General features: G+C 42.3%; 1 protein-coding gene across 2 annotated transcripts in view; it reads left to right on the top strand.

Annotated features, from left to right (window-relative positions):
- Positions 1–18339, top strand: part of Tdrd15 (tudor domain containing 15) — a 76172-nt gene extending 57833 nt beyond the window's left edge. For both annotated transcript variants that reach the window (XM_039113128.2, XM_006239876.5), the window contains exons 2-3: positions 1226–7217; positions 18151–18339. In XM_039113128.2, coding sequence (XP_038969056.1) covers positions 1229–7217; positions 18151–18209 — 6048 coding nt within the window. In that variant the 5' untranslated portion in view covers positions 1226–1228 and the 3' untranslated portion in view covers positions 18210–18339. The remainder of the gene's footprint in view (positions 1–1225; positions 7218–18150) is intronic.
- The last annotated feature ends 658 nt before the right edge of the window (positions 18340–18997 follow it).

The following is an 18997-nucleotide window of genomic DNA, read 5'->3' as shown; positions in this document are numbered from 1 at the left end:
AAAATGGTCTGGAGGGATAGGCATCTAGTGTTTCAAGAATCTGTTCATACAACATTCTTGAGTCTTTGGGCATGGATTGGCTAATACTATTTTCGATATTTACATTTGACAAAGGAGTTCTACTGGGTCCCCTTTTAAATACCAAGTAAAGGTGGCATGCTGCTCAAAGAATGGGGTATTCATTGACTGGACCTACCAGTTGAGGGCCAACTCGTGATATTCATATTATAATAGTATTTGGCACATGTGCCACTTTGAGGTATACTTCAAATTCAAACTACAACATCAAGAGCATGTTGAACTTTCTGCATATTAACTTTATTATTTTTAGAATCCTCTAAATCTGGAGGTCAAAACAGAAGCAAAGCTATTTCTTATGGGTAAAGACTTTTCTATTTGTGGCTGGTTCTGCCAGGGTTAGGTATGCCCAAGCTTCCCTGCCTTTTCAGGATCATCCTACCTTAGTGGCATGCAGACCTCAGCTTATTGCTCCCAGTCAATGAATAACATTGTGACAGCATACTGGTAGATTCTGCGTATCACAAGTTAACACAAGAGAAAGAATGAAAACTTCGTCTTCTCTCTGACTTCCACCTGCCCTTGTTTTCTTCTCATGTTTCTTTGAATTGTTAGTTATTAGAAGTCCTTTAGGAATGTTGTTTTCCCCCAGGATATGAGGTCATTAGTGAATCTGGTTTACTTTTCCCATTGTACCACATCTACTACCTTTGTTAAGTTCACTGGGAAGTAAGGATTACCTCTTTGTATTTCAATAATAATCTACACATTCCTGTCTTATCATTTTAGTGAAATTTTCTAATTTGTAAAGAGTAGTGTTTGTCTCAGCAACATCTTCTTTATATCAACAACATTTTGCCTAGCACATACAGGTTTTCATAACATAGTGGATATAATAAATAAAACAAAACAAAATAAAACATGAGGGCTTGTGAGATGGCTCAGTGAATATGGGTACATGCCACCAAGCCTGGTGATCCGAGTTTGATGTCCAGAGCCTACATAGTAGGAGAGACCAACTTCCCATGGTTGTCTTCTGAGTTCCATTTATGTCTCACCCCATCCCCAAATAAATGTAGAAACAGTTATAGAATTACCTTGATGTTTTATATTTACTTACCAAATTTATATAAGATGAAGTTTATGTAATATTGATAGGCATCTATCAGAAACTAATTTGTACTTGTTTTTTGTTTGTTTGTTTTAGTAAATGGATTCTACATCTTTATTGCCAACACTTTTAGATGCAGATCTGACAGTTTTGCATATTGAGTGTCTTCCTAAGGACATTCTTGTGAAATTCCAAGGCAAAAATAATAGTGAGTGTCAGTTCGACTATCACATATTGCAGAGGGAAATACAGTATATCCCCAAAGTGGCGAATAACCTGGGCATTGATGAGTTTTGCCTGGTGGAGGAAAGGACTGGAGAATGGCAGAGAGGAAGAGTCCTGGGAAAGAAGAATGAAGTCTACACAGTGCTGCTCATTGATCGTGGAGACGAGTTGACAGTTGATAGTACTCGAGTAGCCTCTGCTTACAAAAAAATATTTGAGCTCCCGCCCAGAGTCATATTTGGCATCTTTGCCAACATACTCCCAGTTGGAGAGAAATGGTCTCCCAAAGCTCTGAATTATTTCAGGTCACTAGTAGGAATACAGCTGAAAGGCAATATGCAAACTATTTTGCCCCTTCAAATGATTCTTCTTGAGGCACCCAAAGTTATATCTGGGGTTCTTGAATTACAATTAGGAAGATTTGTTGACAGGGATACGTTTCGTCTTATTGTGGAAACTTTAAAGGAAATCCCTCAGCCAATGCCAGACTTACTACGACATAAAAGACCGGTGTTGCAGTCAAGAAGCAAGAGCACTTCACTTGATATGCAATATGTCTTAGATAATTTCCAGCCATCTTTACCAGTGGGAAGTTTGGACAGCATCAAAGTGTCATCTGCACTAAGCCCTAGTAAATTTTATTGTCAATTACTTAAGCAGATTCCAGAGCTAGAAGACCTCACAGAGCGTATGAATTTGCATTACGACACAGGTGATCAAGAAAACAGCCCGGCGTGTGAGAATTTTGGACTCCTCTGTGTTGCTAAAGGGACAAATGGGCGGTGGCAAAGAGGGATTCTCCAGCAGGTCTTGCCCGATAATCAAGTAAAAATTTGGTTCATGGATTACGGTGGCAGCGAGTCTGTACCCTCCGTCCACGTGAAGAAACTGAAGCAGGATTTTGTCTTTGCACCGTTGTTCTCTTTTCCGTGCTCCCTGACATATTTACACAGCCCAGACCAAGAAGTAAGGAAACAACAGCTGACTGTATTTAAGCAAGCCCTCTTGGGACACGTAGTGTCTGCCTGCATTGACTGCTTCAGTGAGGACGAACGTCTGTATTACGTGACTTTACAGCCTCAAGAATCTGCAGCTCATGCTAAGTGTCTGCAGAGGACCAGGAGCACACAGATACACTGTCCTGCATTTGAGCCAGACATTTCCAAAGCCTTGGACGATGCAGGCACTTACAGGACAGACAGCTTCGTGGTTGATGTTCAGCAGCCAGCGGGTGGACTAAACAAAGAGGATGACTTAAGAGCAGCTTTTGCTATTAAAACAGTAAAAATGGAGATCGAATCTACCTACATAGCGTTTGTAGTGAACGTGTTGAACCCATCGAATTTCTGGGTACGCATTAATAAATATCAGAATAAATTTCAAGACTTAATGAGAACTATAAATATGTTTTATAACAAACCTGAAAATGATGAACTAACTCTGAGACACCCTGGACCTGGACTATTCTGTTGTGCCAGATACAGCAAGGATAGATGTTTCTACCGAGCCATCATCACAGAAGTGGATGACTATCGGATTAATGTTTACCTCCTGGACTATGGAAGTACTCACTCCATATCGCTTTTTGATGCCAAAATATTGCTTCCAGAATTTTGTGAGTTGCCTCCCTTGGCCGTGCACTGTTCACTGGCCTATATAGCTCCAGTGACAAAAGTGTGGATAAAGGCAGCAACAGATTACTTTAAAAAAATCGTTTTGAACAAAGCAATCTTGCTCCAAGTTATAAGGAAAAGAGATGACAAATACATGGTGAATATTCAGAATGTCGAAGCTCCCGAGAATACTGATGCTGTCTCTCTGATGCTACAAGCCGGACATGCAAAACCTGCAGAGGTACCGTCGTCGGGTTTCCACAAATCTGTAAGAGACCGTTTAGTGTTAAAGCTAAATACGCTTCATGAGAAAAGTGTCGTGACCTCTGTCCCTGTCAAAAGACCTGAGCCTGAGAGGTATCATTCCAATAAGCTGAAAGGAAACATCTCATCTTTGTGCAGGTTCCTGGATTTAAAAGTTTCTTTCAACTTGGTTTTTGAACCCAACCCATCACAATCTTATAAGGAATATGTGTTCAAACCAGGCAAACTTCTTGAAGTCAACTGTTCCTACTGTCATGGCCCTGGTGACTTTTCATGCCAGCTTCAGTGTAAGTTAGAAGACTTAAAGCTGCTGATGGAACAAATTCAAGCATACTATAGCATCCACCCAGAGCCATATCAGACTGGGAAGGTAGCTTGTGTTGCTAAGCATTCCAGGGATGGGAAGTGGTACCGGGCTGCCATCTTGACTCAAGCATCGGAACAAGAAGTTGAACTAATATTTGTTGACTATGGCAACCAAGAGCGAGTGTTCATTAAAGACCTTTGTGCTATCAACCCACATTTTCTTGCTTTAGAAGCCCAGGCTTTCAGATGCTGTCTCAACTATTTAGTTGAGCCCATTACTTATAAGCTATTAGACTGGACAGCAGAAGCATCCAGAGACTTTGGAAATTTCATTTCTTCATGTGGAGGGTTACTTACCTGTATCGTGTATGCCTTAGTCCTCATACACCCTAGATGCCTATGTAATTTAGTGGATTTACAATCCCCATTTACCAGTGCAAATGAATTTCTCCTTCGCCGTGGCTCCACCCACCACAGCGCATTCTCAAGGCCACTCCCATTTTCAATTAGCCTCTACAGTTACTATTACTCTTCCTTTGACGTAAAGATCGGAAGTGAAGAAGATGTGTATATATCTCACGTGTATAGTCCCAAAAGGTTCTATTGCCAGCTTTGTAGAAACAGCAAAGACTTAGAGATGCTGGAGACAAGAATCACAGAGATGATTAACCTCAAAATGTGTTCAAAATATGACTGGAACAGAATGAGACTGTGCATCTCTCAGTACATAGAGGATGGGCTCTCATATAGAGCCTTAGTGAAGCCAACAGCTTCAGCATCTGACACTTGCGTTTACTTTGTGGACTACGGGAATGAGCAATTGGTCAAAGAAAATATGCTGTGCGCCATTTCTGACCAGTTTCCCGAGCTGCTGTTTACTCCTATGCAAGCAATTCAGTGTTTTCTGTCAGATCTGAGAGATATTGATATTCCAGGAGAAATCAATAGATGGTTTGAAGACAATTTCTTAGGGAAACCATTAAAAGCTGTAATACTGTCTAGGGAATCGGATGGGCAGCTTGGTATAGACTTATATGATGGGTATCAACATATAAATCAGACAATAAAATTGCTACTTAATGTTTACGGAGAAAAGCATTCTAAACAAGCCTGGTGTGTGGGAAAGAATCAGAGGTTAAATCGAGTATCCGCTGTTTCTTTGAAAGAAAACACAGAAAGCAAGCGTTGCCACAATGCAATAAATAAAACTAGCCTAGCAACACATCCTGCAAACAAAACAGATCGATGGATGCGTCCCCAAAGCATATACAGCAGGAGTTTGAAATCATCAGTTTGTTGTAAAGTTGAACCCATGCCAAAAAGCAAAGTGAAGAAGTCCTCGAAGGACAGACTTAAAAATATAAAATTTGCCGCTGGGTCTGTACACATTCCTGAAGACAGTGACACCGGCCCCAACTCAGAAGAGAGGGTATCAAAATTACTTACCAAAGATTTAAATCAATCAGCTCCTCAAAGCCCTCAAGTCCTTATTAGACCTCCAATCACAGACATTCCTCAAACCCACATTGACTTGAGTACCCAGATTAAGGGGTCTGCACCCACAATCCATCATCCAGCCAATTTTCATATGGCATCTACTGAGAATGGAAATGAAGCCACAGAACTCACTGATGTTCTAAAAGAAAAGACAGATAGCCAGAAAAACCGGAACTGTCTGACCCTTCTGGTGAGAGATCACGCAGAATACGGTAATGATCATGCCACGTCCAGAGGTGTTACTAAGAATGTGTTGGCTGAGGGGTCCTTTGAAGTGGAAGTTTTTGATCATGGTAATACCGCCATAGTAAATGGATCTAAAGTTTATTCAATTAACAGGGAACTCTTAACTATCCCCCGGCTGGGAATTGGATCTTTTCTTCATAGGGTAAGATGGGATGGGCCCATTGAAATATGTAAAAGCAAAATTGCAAATTATTTTGCCTCAGTAATGAAGGGAACAGTCTTTTGTGAAGTTTGGAAGACACCTGATCAAAAGTGGGAAGTAAATATAACTTGTGGCGATAAATGTGTCATCAAGAAATTGCTGAGATGGTCACCATGTCCTAAACCACAGAAGTTAGCATTGCAGATGCCTCAGGCCATCTCTCACAAAGTTAGTCCCCATGAAGCCGACAATGAGAGGACAGGAAGAGTAAATATGTGTGGAGGGTCCATGCCCTTTCTCCCATTCTCCCAACAGCTGGGTGAAAATCCTTTTGAACTGTTGAGACATGAACAGCTTGAAGAAAGCAAAACAATTTACATTTCAGAGACTGGGAAATTTCATGTGACATTACCAGAAAATCAGAAAACATCTGATTTAGCATTATTAAAAGCACCTAGTGGTGAGATCATAAGTAGCCCAAGACGAGGAGTACCTTATAAATGTTTTTGGTTCACACATTCTACCCTTGAGTTCATTGTGTGTTTATTTGCTCATTTGGAAATGAGCATCCTTTCTCTGAAATATTCCGACTACACTTGGGAAGTGGACCTTTTGGTAAATGGCTTGTTGCCTTTGGGGTGTTTAAATGTAGCAACATCTCAGGTAGAAGAACAGAGAAAACAGCGATCTTCTGGTACTGTTTTTGGTCTGGAGCCCCAGACACTTTGGTCACCATGTACAATCCTGCCATCTGTTTGGCCGCTACTCCAAAATGGTAAACGATATTCCGGCATTGCCACTGCGGTCTGTGACCTCTCAGACTTCTGTGTGCAGTTAGAGGATTTCTTTGATATAATGAAGCACCTCTTTACCTTGCTTTCAGACGTACCAGAGCCCTTGCAAGCATTGCCTTCAGAGCACATGATTCCTGGGTCTAGTTGCTTGTTCAAAAGTGAGTTGGAAGATCGGAGGAGCAGGGCAGAAATTTCTGAAGTTTCAGATCAGTCTTTACATCTCGTTTTGAGCGACCTTGGACGTTCTGTTCATGTACCTTATTCAGAAGCAACGAATCTTAAATCTGTACCTCAGAAAATTATGAACTTGCCAAGGCTGAGCTACCCATGTGGCCTCTATTTTGTCCTGCCTGCTATGGGGAAACTGTGGACTAATGAAGTCAGACAGCTTTTCCAAGATTGCCGAAGCAAACCGGGATTAGTTATTCAGTTCAGGGAGAATGGTCCTGGAGCAGTATCCGAAGTGGATGTCATTCAGGAGAACGACAGTGTAGCAGATACGCTAGTGGCATCTGGTCTAGCCAGGCATCCTAAGAATTCAGCTCATCCTGACGGAATTACTGCTCCTGGATGTATGAAAGCCGGGCATAAACGGCAGAGCCGTACCATCTGCTCACTGTTGGACAAACATTGTTACAAAAAAGAAGATGTTAATTATAGCAGAAACAAACAAAAGCTACAAAGGAGGAAACGTATGAAGAGGAGAAACGTTGCTAGGCACCTCCTAAAGAAAAGCCATGCCAGTAAAAAATTATACTCTGGAAATTTAAAACTGAGAAGACAAGTCCTCAGTGGGAAACTTAACTTCCAAAGTGCGGTTCTGTTGGGGATATGTGTAGCATCTCTGTCTGGCGGAGTACCTGATCCTTTAGAGAACAGCACAGACTGCTTTGGAAACATTTGTGAAGACCTATCAACTGAAGGACTCCAAGAAAAGAGTTACACAATAGACTCAAAAGCAGCGGGCGCTAACGAAAAAATTACAGTAGAACGCTTGAAAAGTAAGTCTCTGTATTTAAAGGAGTTTCTATTTCTGATTCTTTGTTTTTAGTGGACTAAAATTGCTCAGATTCAACATACCATATCACAAAGACAAATCCTTACTAGGAATCCGGATAGAGATAGGCATAGTGTATTGTGGCTATGGTCTCTCAACAGGCCAGCGGGAGCTGCGTAGAAACACCCTGTCTAAACAGACAAACCAACCGACCCACCAACCAACCAACCAACCAACCAACCAACCAGCAAACAAACAAACAAACAAACAAACAAACAAACAAACAAGATAATTTGGGCTGTTGTTTTTGCCATCTTTACCATTTCTGAATGAGGAATTCATTAGATTTCAGTAAAAGTAACAATTTATACAACTACATGCATATACACATGCGTGGCATTTTATGCTATCAGAAGTTTCATAAAACTCCTGAGGTTGTAGGAGTTCAGGTCAAATGGTTAGCTAGCTCTCCAACTCCTTTCAAAGAATCAATTTTCTAACATGCACGTTATTTTGTAACAGATCAATTATATATCCAGGCGCCTTTGAGAGTATTTCTAGCATATTGCTAAGTCAGTTAAAATGTATCGAACAAACTTATTGTAGTGTATTTTCTCTTAAGCCATTAGACATAAAACCGACTCTAAATATTAAGATTTTATCATGTTATGTGCTATTGTCTGATTTTCCTTATTTGCATTTTATTAATTTTCTCTATGGATTATTTACTGTGGACTTTATAGGTGATGATGTTCCTTGTCCACGAATGTTTGTTCAGACTTGGAAATAATGCTTCCTCTATATCCCAAACTATGACTCACAGCATCACAGATTATAGTTTCTCAGTGAGAAGAAATGTCTTGCTGTTACTGATTGTACCATTATAACATTTTTTTGGGAATTCACATTTAGATTGATCTCAGTTGATGAGTGCTATGATACTGGCCCCCCTTCCTTCTTTTAAACCCTTCATTATGATATTAGGTAAATATGGCTCTGGTAGCAGTGGGTGGTTCCCTGTGTTCCAGGCACTGTGTTAAGTTGTACGCATTCTCTCACTGAATACGGACCGCAACAGTAACAATGGAAGCTGTTACTAATGTTCAAGTGGGGACCTAACACATGCCCCAGTTTGTCTGGATTACAAGTCATTTTATTCACATTTGCTACTGTTTTGAAGCAAGGCTGGGGTTTATTAGAAAGGATTTTAGTATAGATTTAGGCATGGATATTCATAGAGCAACAGCGTGCTGGGGATTAAAGGAAAACAGTTGTAGCAGGGTGAGGTGGCCCATTCCTGTAATCCCAGGACTTAGGAGGCAGGCTGGCCACGGGCTTCTCAAGACACAGCATTTAACTGTCATGCACATGATTCTGGGAGCTGCCAAAGCAACACGGCTGTGCTGAAGAGTTGTATGTTAACTCGATACAAGATAAAGGCGTAAGAGAAGAGGGAACCTCCACTGAGATCAGGCTGTAGGCAAGCATATAGGGCCTTCTCTCCATTAGTTGTTGATGGGGGCAGGGAGGGGGTATGTAGCATAGATGGTGCCACTCCCAGGCTGGTGGTCCTGGGTGCTATAAGGAAGCAGGCTGAGAAACTATGAGGATCAAGCCAGTAAGCAGTTCCTCTCCATGGTTTCTTCAGCTCCTGCCTCCAGGTTCCTGTACTGTGTGAGTTTCTGTCTTGACTTCCTTTGATGATTAACAGGAATGAGGAAGTATAAACCTAATAAACCCTTTCCTCCCCAAGTTGTTTCGGTTATAGAGTTTCATTACAGCAATGGTAACCTTGACTAGTTCAGGAACTGGTACGGGCACTGGGATATTGTGACAGATCTCTGAAGTGGAAACTTAAGGAGTCTTGGGAAAGTCAGTTGTGTTGGATGGTATTTTGCTGGGGGAAACATGTTCTGAAGCAGACACGAGTGAGAGGATGTTTTGCTAAAGCAGACACGACACATGGAGAAGCATTTCACTGAAGTGGACACAGGTGAAAGACTAAGGCAGACTCGTGAAGGAACATTTTTGGTGCGGCAGACACAAGGGAAAGGATATTCTGCTAAAGCCAGCACAGGAAAGGACATGCAGTTAAAGATTCTTCGAATGCACCAAAAGCTCTTGGTGGTGTGCTGCAGCTTCCTGCCGCTTCCATGGGCTCAGGCTGATTGGCAGAGAAGTCAGCCGAGACAGACTCACATGGAGTGTTGTTAAGTCAAACTCAAGTGCTGAGGCAAGACAAGTTGTGAGGCAAGACCTGTGGAGGACACTTGATGTTTGGAGGGAGGATAAATAGGACTCAACAGACTGTTAGAGGAGCTTGGGGCTTGCTGGTAGAGCCAGCTATGCAAAGCTTCTTAGTGTCAAGGCTTCGCTGATCTTTGCTTTGCTAAGAGAAGTACAGTGGAGAACTCCTCCTGGCTTTCTTGTTGGCCCTGGTCTCTCCTGCTGACTCTTGCCAGTTCAGGGAAGGCAGGCAGATTTCTGTGAGTTTGAGGCTAGCCTGGTGGATAGAGTGAGGTCCAGGACAGCTAGTGCTGTACAGAGAAACCCTGTCTCACAGACAACGACAGCAGCAGCAGCAGCAGCAGCAGCAGCAACAACAACAACAACAACAGCAATAACAACAAAGAGTTTAATTTTGCTACCATACTCCTGCAGAAATGGTACCCTGCTGTTAGGCTGTTACATTGTGTCTTCACCTAGGATAGAATGACTTTCAGTATCTCGTTGATCAAAAGCCTGAATATTCAAATCTTTTACTTATTAAATAAGTGCACAGGGAATGCAGAGGTGACTCAGTCTCTCTTCTAGAGGACCAGAATTTGGAACCCAGCTGTAACTCCAGCTCCAGAGGGTCAGGCATCATCCCCTGGCCTCTGTGAATACCTGCACATATGTGTGCACACACAGACACATACTCAAAAATGTACACAGTTTTAACATAGTACTTACTACATGGATAGCGTCATGATAACGATTCTGTTTTGAAGGTGGAATTTTGATAATGAGCCATTCATAGTTGCAACTATCTAGAATATAATCAAAGGAGCAGAATGGATACCTTTTCCCCAGGTGGAAAGGTATTAAGTGATTATGGTGAGATGGTTTTAGTTGTTGTATGAAATGAAGCTGTGTAACTTGTCTATTGTTTTTCTTTTTACCTTTCATTTTGTGACTTTTAATCATTTCTATTTTTTTCCCACCAGTGGAGACTGATCCTGGGGCTTTGCCTATACAGACAAGCAACTTGGCCACTGAGCTATGTGCCTTCTTTTGCTATCTTGTCTTGAGACATCACCTCATTAAGTCCAGCTCCAGGAGCAATGAACTTGCCATTTTCCTCTCTCAGCTCCCTGAGTGTCTTGTTGCTAACAACTTTGGGAATTTATCATGTTTTTAAGAAACATAATCCCTTTTGTGGTAACACACATAAATCTTGATTAATCCTCAGTAAGAGCCACATAGTATTTGAAATTTCTAACATATACTTCTGCTTTGTTTTTCAGTAGAAGGAGGTGGAGCCTCATGATACATAGGACAGTGTGTATGTCCATCTTGCTTTAGCTGTTCCAGAGCCGAATGAAAGTGGTAAAGCACAGGACAACCTCTCACACTAATGCATGTTAGGGGACGAGTCCACTTTGCTGTTTTTCCTGGAGGCTATCCTAAAGTACCACGCACAATTTGTGGCTGAGAATGGGTGCTGGTTAGGAAGTGAGGCTCGTCATCCTATACTCTCTGTGTTGGCCAGTCTTATATCAATGTGATGGAAGAGTCATCGGAAAGGAAAAAATGATACTGAGAAAATGCCTCTGTAAATGCCAGCTGTAATGCATTTTCTTAATTAGTGATCAATGGAGCAGGGTCCAGCCCATTGTGGGTGGTGTGATCCCTGGGTTGGTGGTCCTGCGTTCTATAAGAAATTAGGCTGAGCAAGGCATGGGAAGCAAGTCAGTGAGCAGCACCCTTCCATGGCCTCTGCATTGGCTCCTGCCTCCGGGTTCCCTTCCTGTCTGAGTTCCTGTCCTGGTTTTTTTCAGTGATGGGCTATGCAATAAAACATGGAAGTGTGAGCTGAAAAAACCCTTCCCTATCCAGTTTGCCTCTGGTCACAGCGTCTCATCACAGCCATGGAAACATATTCAAACTTAGATAAAATTGCCTAATCTGGAAAATATTATGAGAAACATTAGCAAACCGATTAAGATTATTGATATTTTGGGAAGAATAGCCATGAACCACTCATGTTCCAAAGCTCTGTTTTGACGAGAAATAATGCTGACACTTCTAAATACAAATTATTTAGATCTTTTTTCTAACAATAATCACTTTTACTCTACATTTTTCTGAATGAAGTGTTAAGTAAAATTTTGATGTTTGGTTTTTCTCATTAAAATTTATCTATTCATCTTATCTTTCTATCAGTGCAACTTTTTCTAATTTTTAGTAGTTTTGAACTCCAGTACAATTGCAAAGTGCTTATATTGATATTACTGCTTTAAATTTTTTTAAGACAGAGTTTCACTGTATAGCTCTGCCTCAAAAAACAAATGTATGTGTGTGTGTGTGTGTGTGTGTGTGTGTGTGTGTGTGTGTGTAATGGGACTTCAGAGTTGGCACAGAACAAACTCAGACACCAAAGGAGACTTATTACTCCGGAGGGACAAGAGGTGGGCTGTGTGGCTGAGGGGGTGTTCCTCTGGATTGGACAAAGACACATGGCATGTGTTTGTGCGGGAATAGGCTTTAAGGAGATAAGTGGGGAGTCTGTGTGAGTTGGCAAGTCCTGATTGAATGGGTTAGCCTACGTAGCCAAATAATGGGGTTTGATTGCTGGATTTTGGATTTTTAGTTAGGCAAAAAGGAAGTGGTCAAATAAGGGAATAGACCTTGAGGACTAGGAATGCTATCCAAGGGTTTGGCAAGGGGGAGGAAAGGAAGAAGGGCTAGCCCTGATGGTGCCATGTTTGTGACTTTTAGTTAGGTCTGTTAGAGAGCCCTTCATTCTCACCTTTTTATTTTATTAATGAGTGGGTGTTGGTTAAGTGGGTGTCATTTTCTCTGGCTGCTCCCTGCTGAAGGTGGGGTGTTATTGTTAGGAACCTAAGGACGCTGGAATGTCGGTCACTTCAGGGAAGAGCAGGCTGTCATTCAATGTCCTGGCTTTGCAGACCATCTGGGGTGAGGGAAGCAAGGCAGCCTTGGGGCAGTGTGCGAGTCTGGACCATCTGGGGCCAGCTGCTCCAGCTGCTCCAGCTGCTCTAGCTGCTCTAGCTGCTCTAGCTGCTCTAGCTGCTTTGGAGCCCTCTAGAATGCAGATTCCATGGGAAGATCTGGAGCTCAGGGGTTGCTGGTGAAATCTATAGCTGATTTGAAAACTGCCAGAGTGACAGACTAGGAACAGAAGCTAAAGTTAAGGAATTTAGATGAAAAATACTTTATCTTGAGTGTATATTTGAAATTTTTAGACTCAGGGTCTTAGTAGTTGGAGAGAGGTGCCCCAAAACCAGGGAAAGGGGAAGAGGACCTGTTAGAGACCATATATCTATATACATAGGTACATACATACATCTGTACATACAAGCTCTCTAAAGTCCAATATATATATATATATATATATATATATATATATATATATATATATATATATATATATTGGGCTTAGAATGAATGTTGTGAACTCAGTGAGTGCCAGGACTGGATAAGAGGTAGTGGCTTCAACGTACTGATGAAGTCAAGTCTCCATTTACCAGGTATAAGAGATTTTGTTTTATACAGTTGACATTAAATAGACTGCTCTCTGCCTCATCACTGGGAATATTGTGATTAACAGCATGATATATTCACATGGATTAAACATGCTAATTCCCATCCACCTTGCCCCGTTTCAGTGTTCACATGGGCTGTGCCTCCTCTTGGTTCCTCCTGCTTTGGGGATACCATCATTCTCAGTGGTTACAGTGAACCCATTTCCACAGCGTCCGTTCTCATTCCTGGCCAGAAGTTAATACCCACAGCTCAGTCTTGACCAACACAGCTGTGAGTTGAGCAGTGAGGCAGTTGACTTGATACCCCTGCAGGATACAGAGAATGACTGCTCACCTCTAGTAAACGTGCATGCAGTCCTCTCCCCCAAGGCTTCAGGTTCCTTCTTGGTGAGAGGCTTCAGACTTTCTTTTATGCACCAGAAGATGTAGCAAAGCAGATGTCTGGATTCTATTGCTCAGAGTCTCTGGCTTGGACATCAAAGGGGTCGAGACCCACAGGTTGAGAACCCCTGGCCCAGGCGCTGGCTGTTGATGGTGTGCGTCTGAGAGCCACACTGTGAGCACCGCCTTCATGAGATGGGCGTGGTGGATATCCAGACTTTAATGTTGGGCACCAGTCTCTTCCTGTCTTCCACAGCCATCTGCACAGCTTGACGTAACCTGTTACAGTTACTCGGGATCAGATAATGGAAATTGTTTATACGACCCTATAAGCTGAGGGCATGCAATGCTTGAAGGAAGATAAAGGGTGTGACACGGTGGCAAAATGAACCCAAGCACACACGAGATGTGTGTAATTTTAAAAAACACACTACGGCCTTCCCGGGAGCTTGGCTCGCGCACTTCAGGTTTAGTTCTGAGATTGGCGGCGTCATGTCATGGGTCCTACTCCCGACTTAGCTCCACCAAGTCAGCCTGCACTCCGACCTCTCCTGGTTCCCTTTGTTCCACTCAGTTTAGCCCAGGATCGAACGCAACCATCCTCCAGGAATTGGGAGCTTCTGTCTGTGCTTCATCAGCTACCTCTTCCTCCAGCTTGCTTTGCCAAGCTGCAGTCAATGGCTCCGCCTTCTTTCTTTCTCCTGACTACCTTAGCTCCATGGAAGAAAAACACTAGACAGCTTTATATTTTTAAACTTGCCAGAATAACACAATTGCTATGCGATGAAGCTCTTGCCCTAATCTTATCATCAGCTAGCCTATATCATCCATCTGCTGGTGGTAGAGGCTTTGGGGTTTGGCTGCCCCAAGACCTTACATGGTTGTTGGGTCCTTCTCATTCCAAAGCCTGGCCTGAAACCTTCCTTCTCTTTTTCCTTTTTTTCGAAGCTGGGGACTGAACCCAGGGCCTTGCGCTTGCTAAGCAAGCGCTCTACCACTGACTAAATCCCCAACCCCGAAACCTTCCTTCTCTCTCCCTGCCTCGCTCTTCTTCTGCCTGGGACCCGGAAGTCCCACCTTTTCCCTTTCACCCAGCAATTAGCTTCTGCCTTCTTTATTGACCAAAGCAAGAGCCAATTAGGGAAACAGATTTTAGTATCAGTTCCTCCTACTACACAAGAGGTTTGTTTTCAGTCACCCAGGGCATGCTTTGTTCTTGGACGTTATATACCACTAAAAGTACGTGAGCTGGATCCCTGGGACCCTGGGATGCCACATAATTGTTTAAGAAAATATCTTGCTTTTGTGGACCTAGGTTTTGTTTTACTGAGGTAAAATGTTTTAATCAATGTTGATTATTCTCTTTGTACTAGTGGTTTTATTTTGTGTTTTGTTTTGTTATAGATTTTTCTTAAATATCTCTTTGGACACTCATATTTAATGGTGAAAGACCTCAGAGATGACTGGAAGTTCTTCCTTTAGGAACTCCTGAAGAAGAACCAAGGGGGGGGGGGAGAGAGAGAGAGAGAGAGAGAGAGAGAGAGAGAGAGAGAGAGAGAGAGAGAGAGAGAGAATGAATCAGAACATTTAGCATTGGTGGATTTGTCTGATTACTCTTTTTTTTCATGCTAATAGCTTAATAGCTCTCTCATTCCTTGTTAGGAGGATACAGACTGAACGGCCACGGTCTGGTCTGGGAGCTGAACGAGGAAGCATTACTCCAAACACAGAATTTCAGTTTGCTTTTAGTGCAGTGACCAGGCTGTATCTGCCACACACTGAGATGACTCAGTGGTGAAGAACATGTATTGCTTTTCTAGAGGACCTGAGTCGGATTCTCAGCACCCACATTGGGTGGTTGATAACCTCCTGTAACTCGAGTTTCATGGCCTCTGTAGATTAAACAGGCTTACCTGCACCCCACACCACCTACATATATATAACCAAGCATAATAAAAATCAGTAATCTAACAGAGTAGTTTCCTTCGGGTCTGTATTTAGAGTATATCTTGTCTCTCACACTCCTTTATTCATTCAGTCTCTTTCTATATCACATGCCACATGGTCCCTGAAAATAAGAATGAAAGATGCAGGTGACATCTTACTACTACTATGAAAGTAGTTTTGTCTCACAGACATCCAGAATGGATTTTGGGGACTCAACGACTCTTTAAGAATCATTGTTCTGCAGAATACATCTATCTTGTACTGCAGTGGTTCTCAACCTTCCTAATGCTGCAGCCCTTTAACGCAGTTCCCCATACTGTGGCGACCCATCAACTATGGGATTATTTTTGTTGCTACTTCATAACTATAATTTTACTACTATTATTGATCATAATGTAAATATCAGATGGCCATAAGTAATCCTCTGAAAGGGTCATTTAACTCTCTCCAAAGGAATTACAAACACAGGCTGAGAACCACTGTCTTACTGAGTAGGGGAGATATAGTTATTTAGGCATTGTAGTGGACTGGAGCTATGGAGTTCTGCCTTCCAACCAGTTGGGGTAATATTGTTACTTTTCTTACTTTCGAAGAAGAAGGAGAAGGAGGAGGAGGAAGAGAAGGAGGTGGGGAGACAGAGAGAGAGAGAGAGAGAGAGAGAGAGAGAGAGAGAGAGAGAGAGAGAGAGAGAGAGAGAGAGAGAGAGAGAGAGAGAGAGAGAGAGAGAGAGAGAGAGAGCGCAATTCGGGTATGGTGGAGGAAACATTTTTATTGAATACCAGCAAGAATGTCCCCACCTCCAAGTCATCTCCCAGCGTCTCCACATCAAAACAACGACAATAGGCATCAATGAGTCCAATGTCATTTCGATTACTGTTCAATGTGTTCCCTTTGGATTTTGTTTATTCACCTTTGATTTTGTCAATATTCTGATGTGGATGTGACAGGCAGCAAAAATGGGTCTAAGTGCTGCAAGCCCCTAGTGCTTCCTCCCTCTGCTATTGCCCATCGACAGCAGAACTCTTGTCCCCTAGGCCATTTTTTTTAATGATAGATAGGTGTGGAGGATTTTAATTTTCAAAAGGAGTTACAGCACCATCTCCTGTCCCACATTGCCTTCAGTGATGATGTAAGACTTGTGAGCTCGTTCACACGAGGGAATGCACATCTTTCTTGCTCATTGGGAACTTGGTTAACATTGAACACTCCAAGTTCGAAATGTTCTGAGGTTGTCATGCACGCTAAAGCAGTACCTTACACATGCCCTCTCCATGTGGAATGTGTGATCTGCAGCATGACAACACACAAACACACACACACACACACACACACACACACACACACAGATCTTATTATGACTATTCTGGTATCTCTAGGTGAGGCTCAGACATTGTAGAGCTAAAAAACAAAAACAAAAACAAAAACAAACAAACACACTGCTGTGTCCTGTCTGAAGGTGTCTGTGTCTGTGTCTGTGTCTGCTTTACAGAAGGTGTAAACATAATTTTATCGCTATTTTTACCTGTTATGTCTTGGAAGAAGATCATATGCGGAAATGATGACTAAGCAGGTTTGGGTACCAGGGTTGAGTTGCTGCCCTGAGTTTTCGTTGAACAGAGGGCAGAAACTTGAAAGGCCTTGGTGTGGTGGTGGTGGTGTGGTTGACAAGTCTCAAGAGGGCTATCAGAGAAGGCTAAAAATAGGGTAGGGTACCTTCAGCATACATTATGAAAGAAATGTAGCAAAAATTACTACCATCATAAAATGGAAAATTGAAAGTAGACAAATGAATTAAGCAGCGAGATTAAAGTGATTTCTGAGTGGTGAATTATAAGTAGTATATTTTCATACGATAAAATACAGGATGAGAAAATGAAGCCTAGTGTTTATTTATTTCCTCACAAAGCCATAGATATGAGATTCATAGTTTTTCTGGGATAAAAGTAGAATTACTTCTATTTCTAACGTTTACAATTTTACCCCAAGACCTCCAGGATGAGTTCTGTGTTGCTGAATGAAAGTGATCTTTAAGTAAAGATGCGATTTGGGTGTTTTATAAAATGTATCTGGACCCCCCTGCCCAGTGCAGGGGAATGTGGGAGGGGGTACGGGGGTCGTTGGGGAGGGGGAACACCATTACAGAAGAAGGGGGAGGGGAGGGGATAGGGGGCTTATAGCTGGGAAACCCGGAATGGGAATAACGTTTGAAATGTAAATTTAAAAAATCCAAAAAAAAAAAAGAATTACAAAAATAGAGAAAGAAATCTCACAGTCTTTTTGTTATTGTTGCTTGTTTGTTTGTGACAAAGTATCTCATTCTCAGTGTTACCCCACCAGACCTTGAACTCAAGTCCTTTCTGCCTTAGCCTCTGACTCATTTGGAGGATGGCCACCTTTGCTTGCTTAACAGAGCTTTTTGTTGATGAGCAGAAGGGCACAGCCTGCCTCTTTAGAAAGAGCCTACAGCAAAGGACGTGAGAGCATTGCATACGTGTGGGCTTCGAATGGACTGATAGTCGAGCCACAGGAAACTCACAAAGCTTTGAAATAAATTGTGACAAATTTCACAAACTTGATTTAGCCTCTGACGATACAAGTGGAGCACACTGCTCAGATGGAAATGGGACAGCAAGGGTGGTGTTTGGAACCAAGAACTTAAGTAGTAAGAGACGCCAAGAGCACAGAGTATAGACTGAGGTGTAATCTAGGAGTGGGCTTTTGTTTCCGTGTGCATTCTTGGTGTCTATTCTTGCAATGTGAATGCCTAGAAGAGTTACTTTGTACTTTTTGCAGAACCTTTGAATGATTTTGAGGCTAACCTGCTACTTTGTTTTGTAGGTGCTCAGGAGAAATGTACTCGAGGAACATCATGGCGTCCAATATGCACCTGGACCTGACGTTTTTCATTATAAATTATTTTAATCAACCAATTTACTTTTCTAGTCAGTTTTGAGCCAGGGTCTTATGTATGTACTTCAGGCTTGCCTTGGATCTCTGTGTGGACTAAGCTACTCACAAAATGTTGATCCTCAATCCCAATCCTCCTGCCTCTACCTCCTGAGTGCTGGGATTAAAAATATGTGCCACCATGTTGGGGTAGACATGAGTTAGGTGATGAAGACCAAGATTTTATTCTAATGTCAGACTGAAGTGAGACCTTGGACACTGTTGGCACTGAGTGCAACGAGGTCTGTCTATAAAGGATGTGTTTTTGTTTAGCAGACAGGTTGCATCTTCCATGGATTTTCAGTTTTACCCACCTTATTTATTCTTTTTATCTTTTTTTTTCGGAGCTGGGGACCGAACCCAGGGCCTTGCGCTTGCTAGGCAAGTGCTCTACCACTGAGCTAAATCCCCAACCCCCCCTTATTTATTCTTACTCACTGTGACTTGTTCACTCCCTAATCTAAACCTAGAATGTTGTTTCCTTCCCCTTTGACATGGGGAGGCTCATGACTTCTTCGAACCAATGGTATGGTGGGTAGAAATAATGCCATGCGACTCTACAAGTCTGGGTCATAAACGACCCAGATTTTCTGGATTATTTACACCTGATACTGTGGACCATTGTTTGAGAAACCCAACTACCAGACAGAGCCAAACTCTGGCAAACCAAAGTCACATGGGTACAGACAGGGGCTTTGGTCAACAGAACAAGCCCCAGACAATTATGACTCCCCTCACT

Source organism: Rattus norvegicus, chromosome 6, assembly GCF_036323735.1.
Source record: "Rattus norvegicus strain BN/NHsdMcwi chromosome 6, GRCr8, whole genome shotgun sequence".
NCBI lineage: Eukaryota > Metazoa > Chordata > Mammalia > Rodentia > Muridae > Rattus > Rattus norvegicus.
The sequence above is the reverse complement of the archived record's forward strand: the minus strand, read 5'-3'. Positions and strand labels throughout refer to the sequence as shown.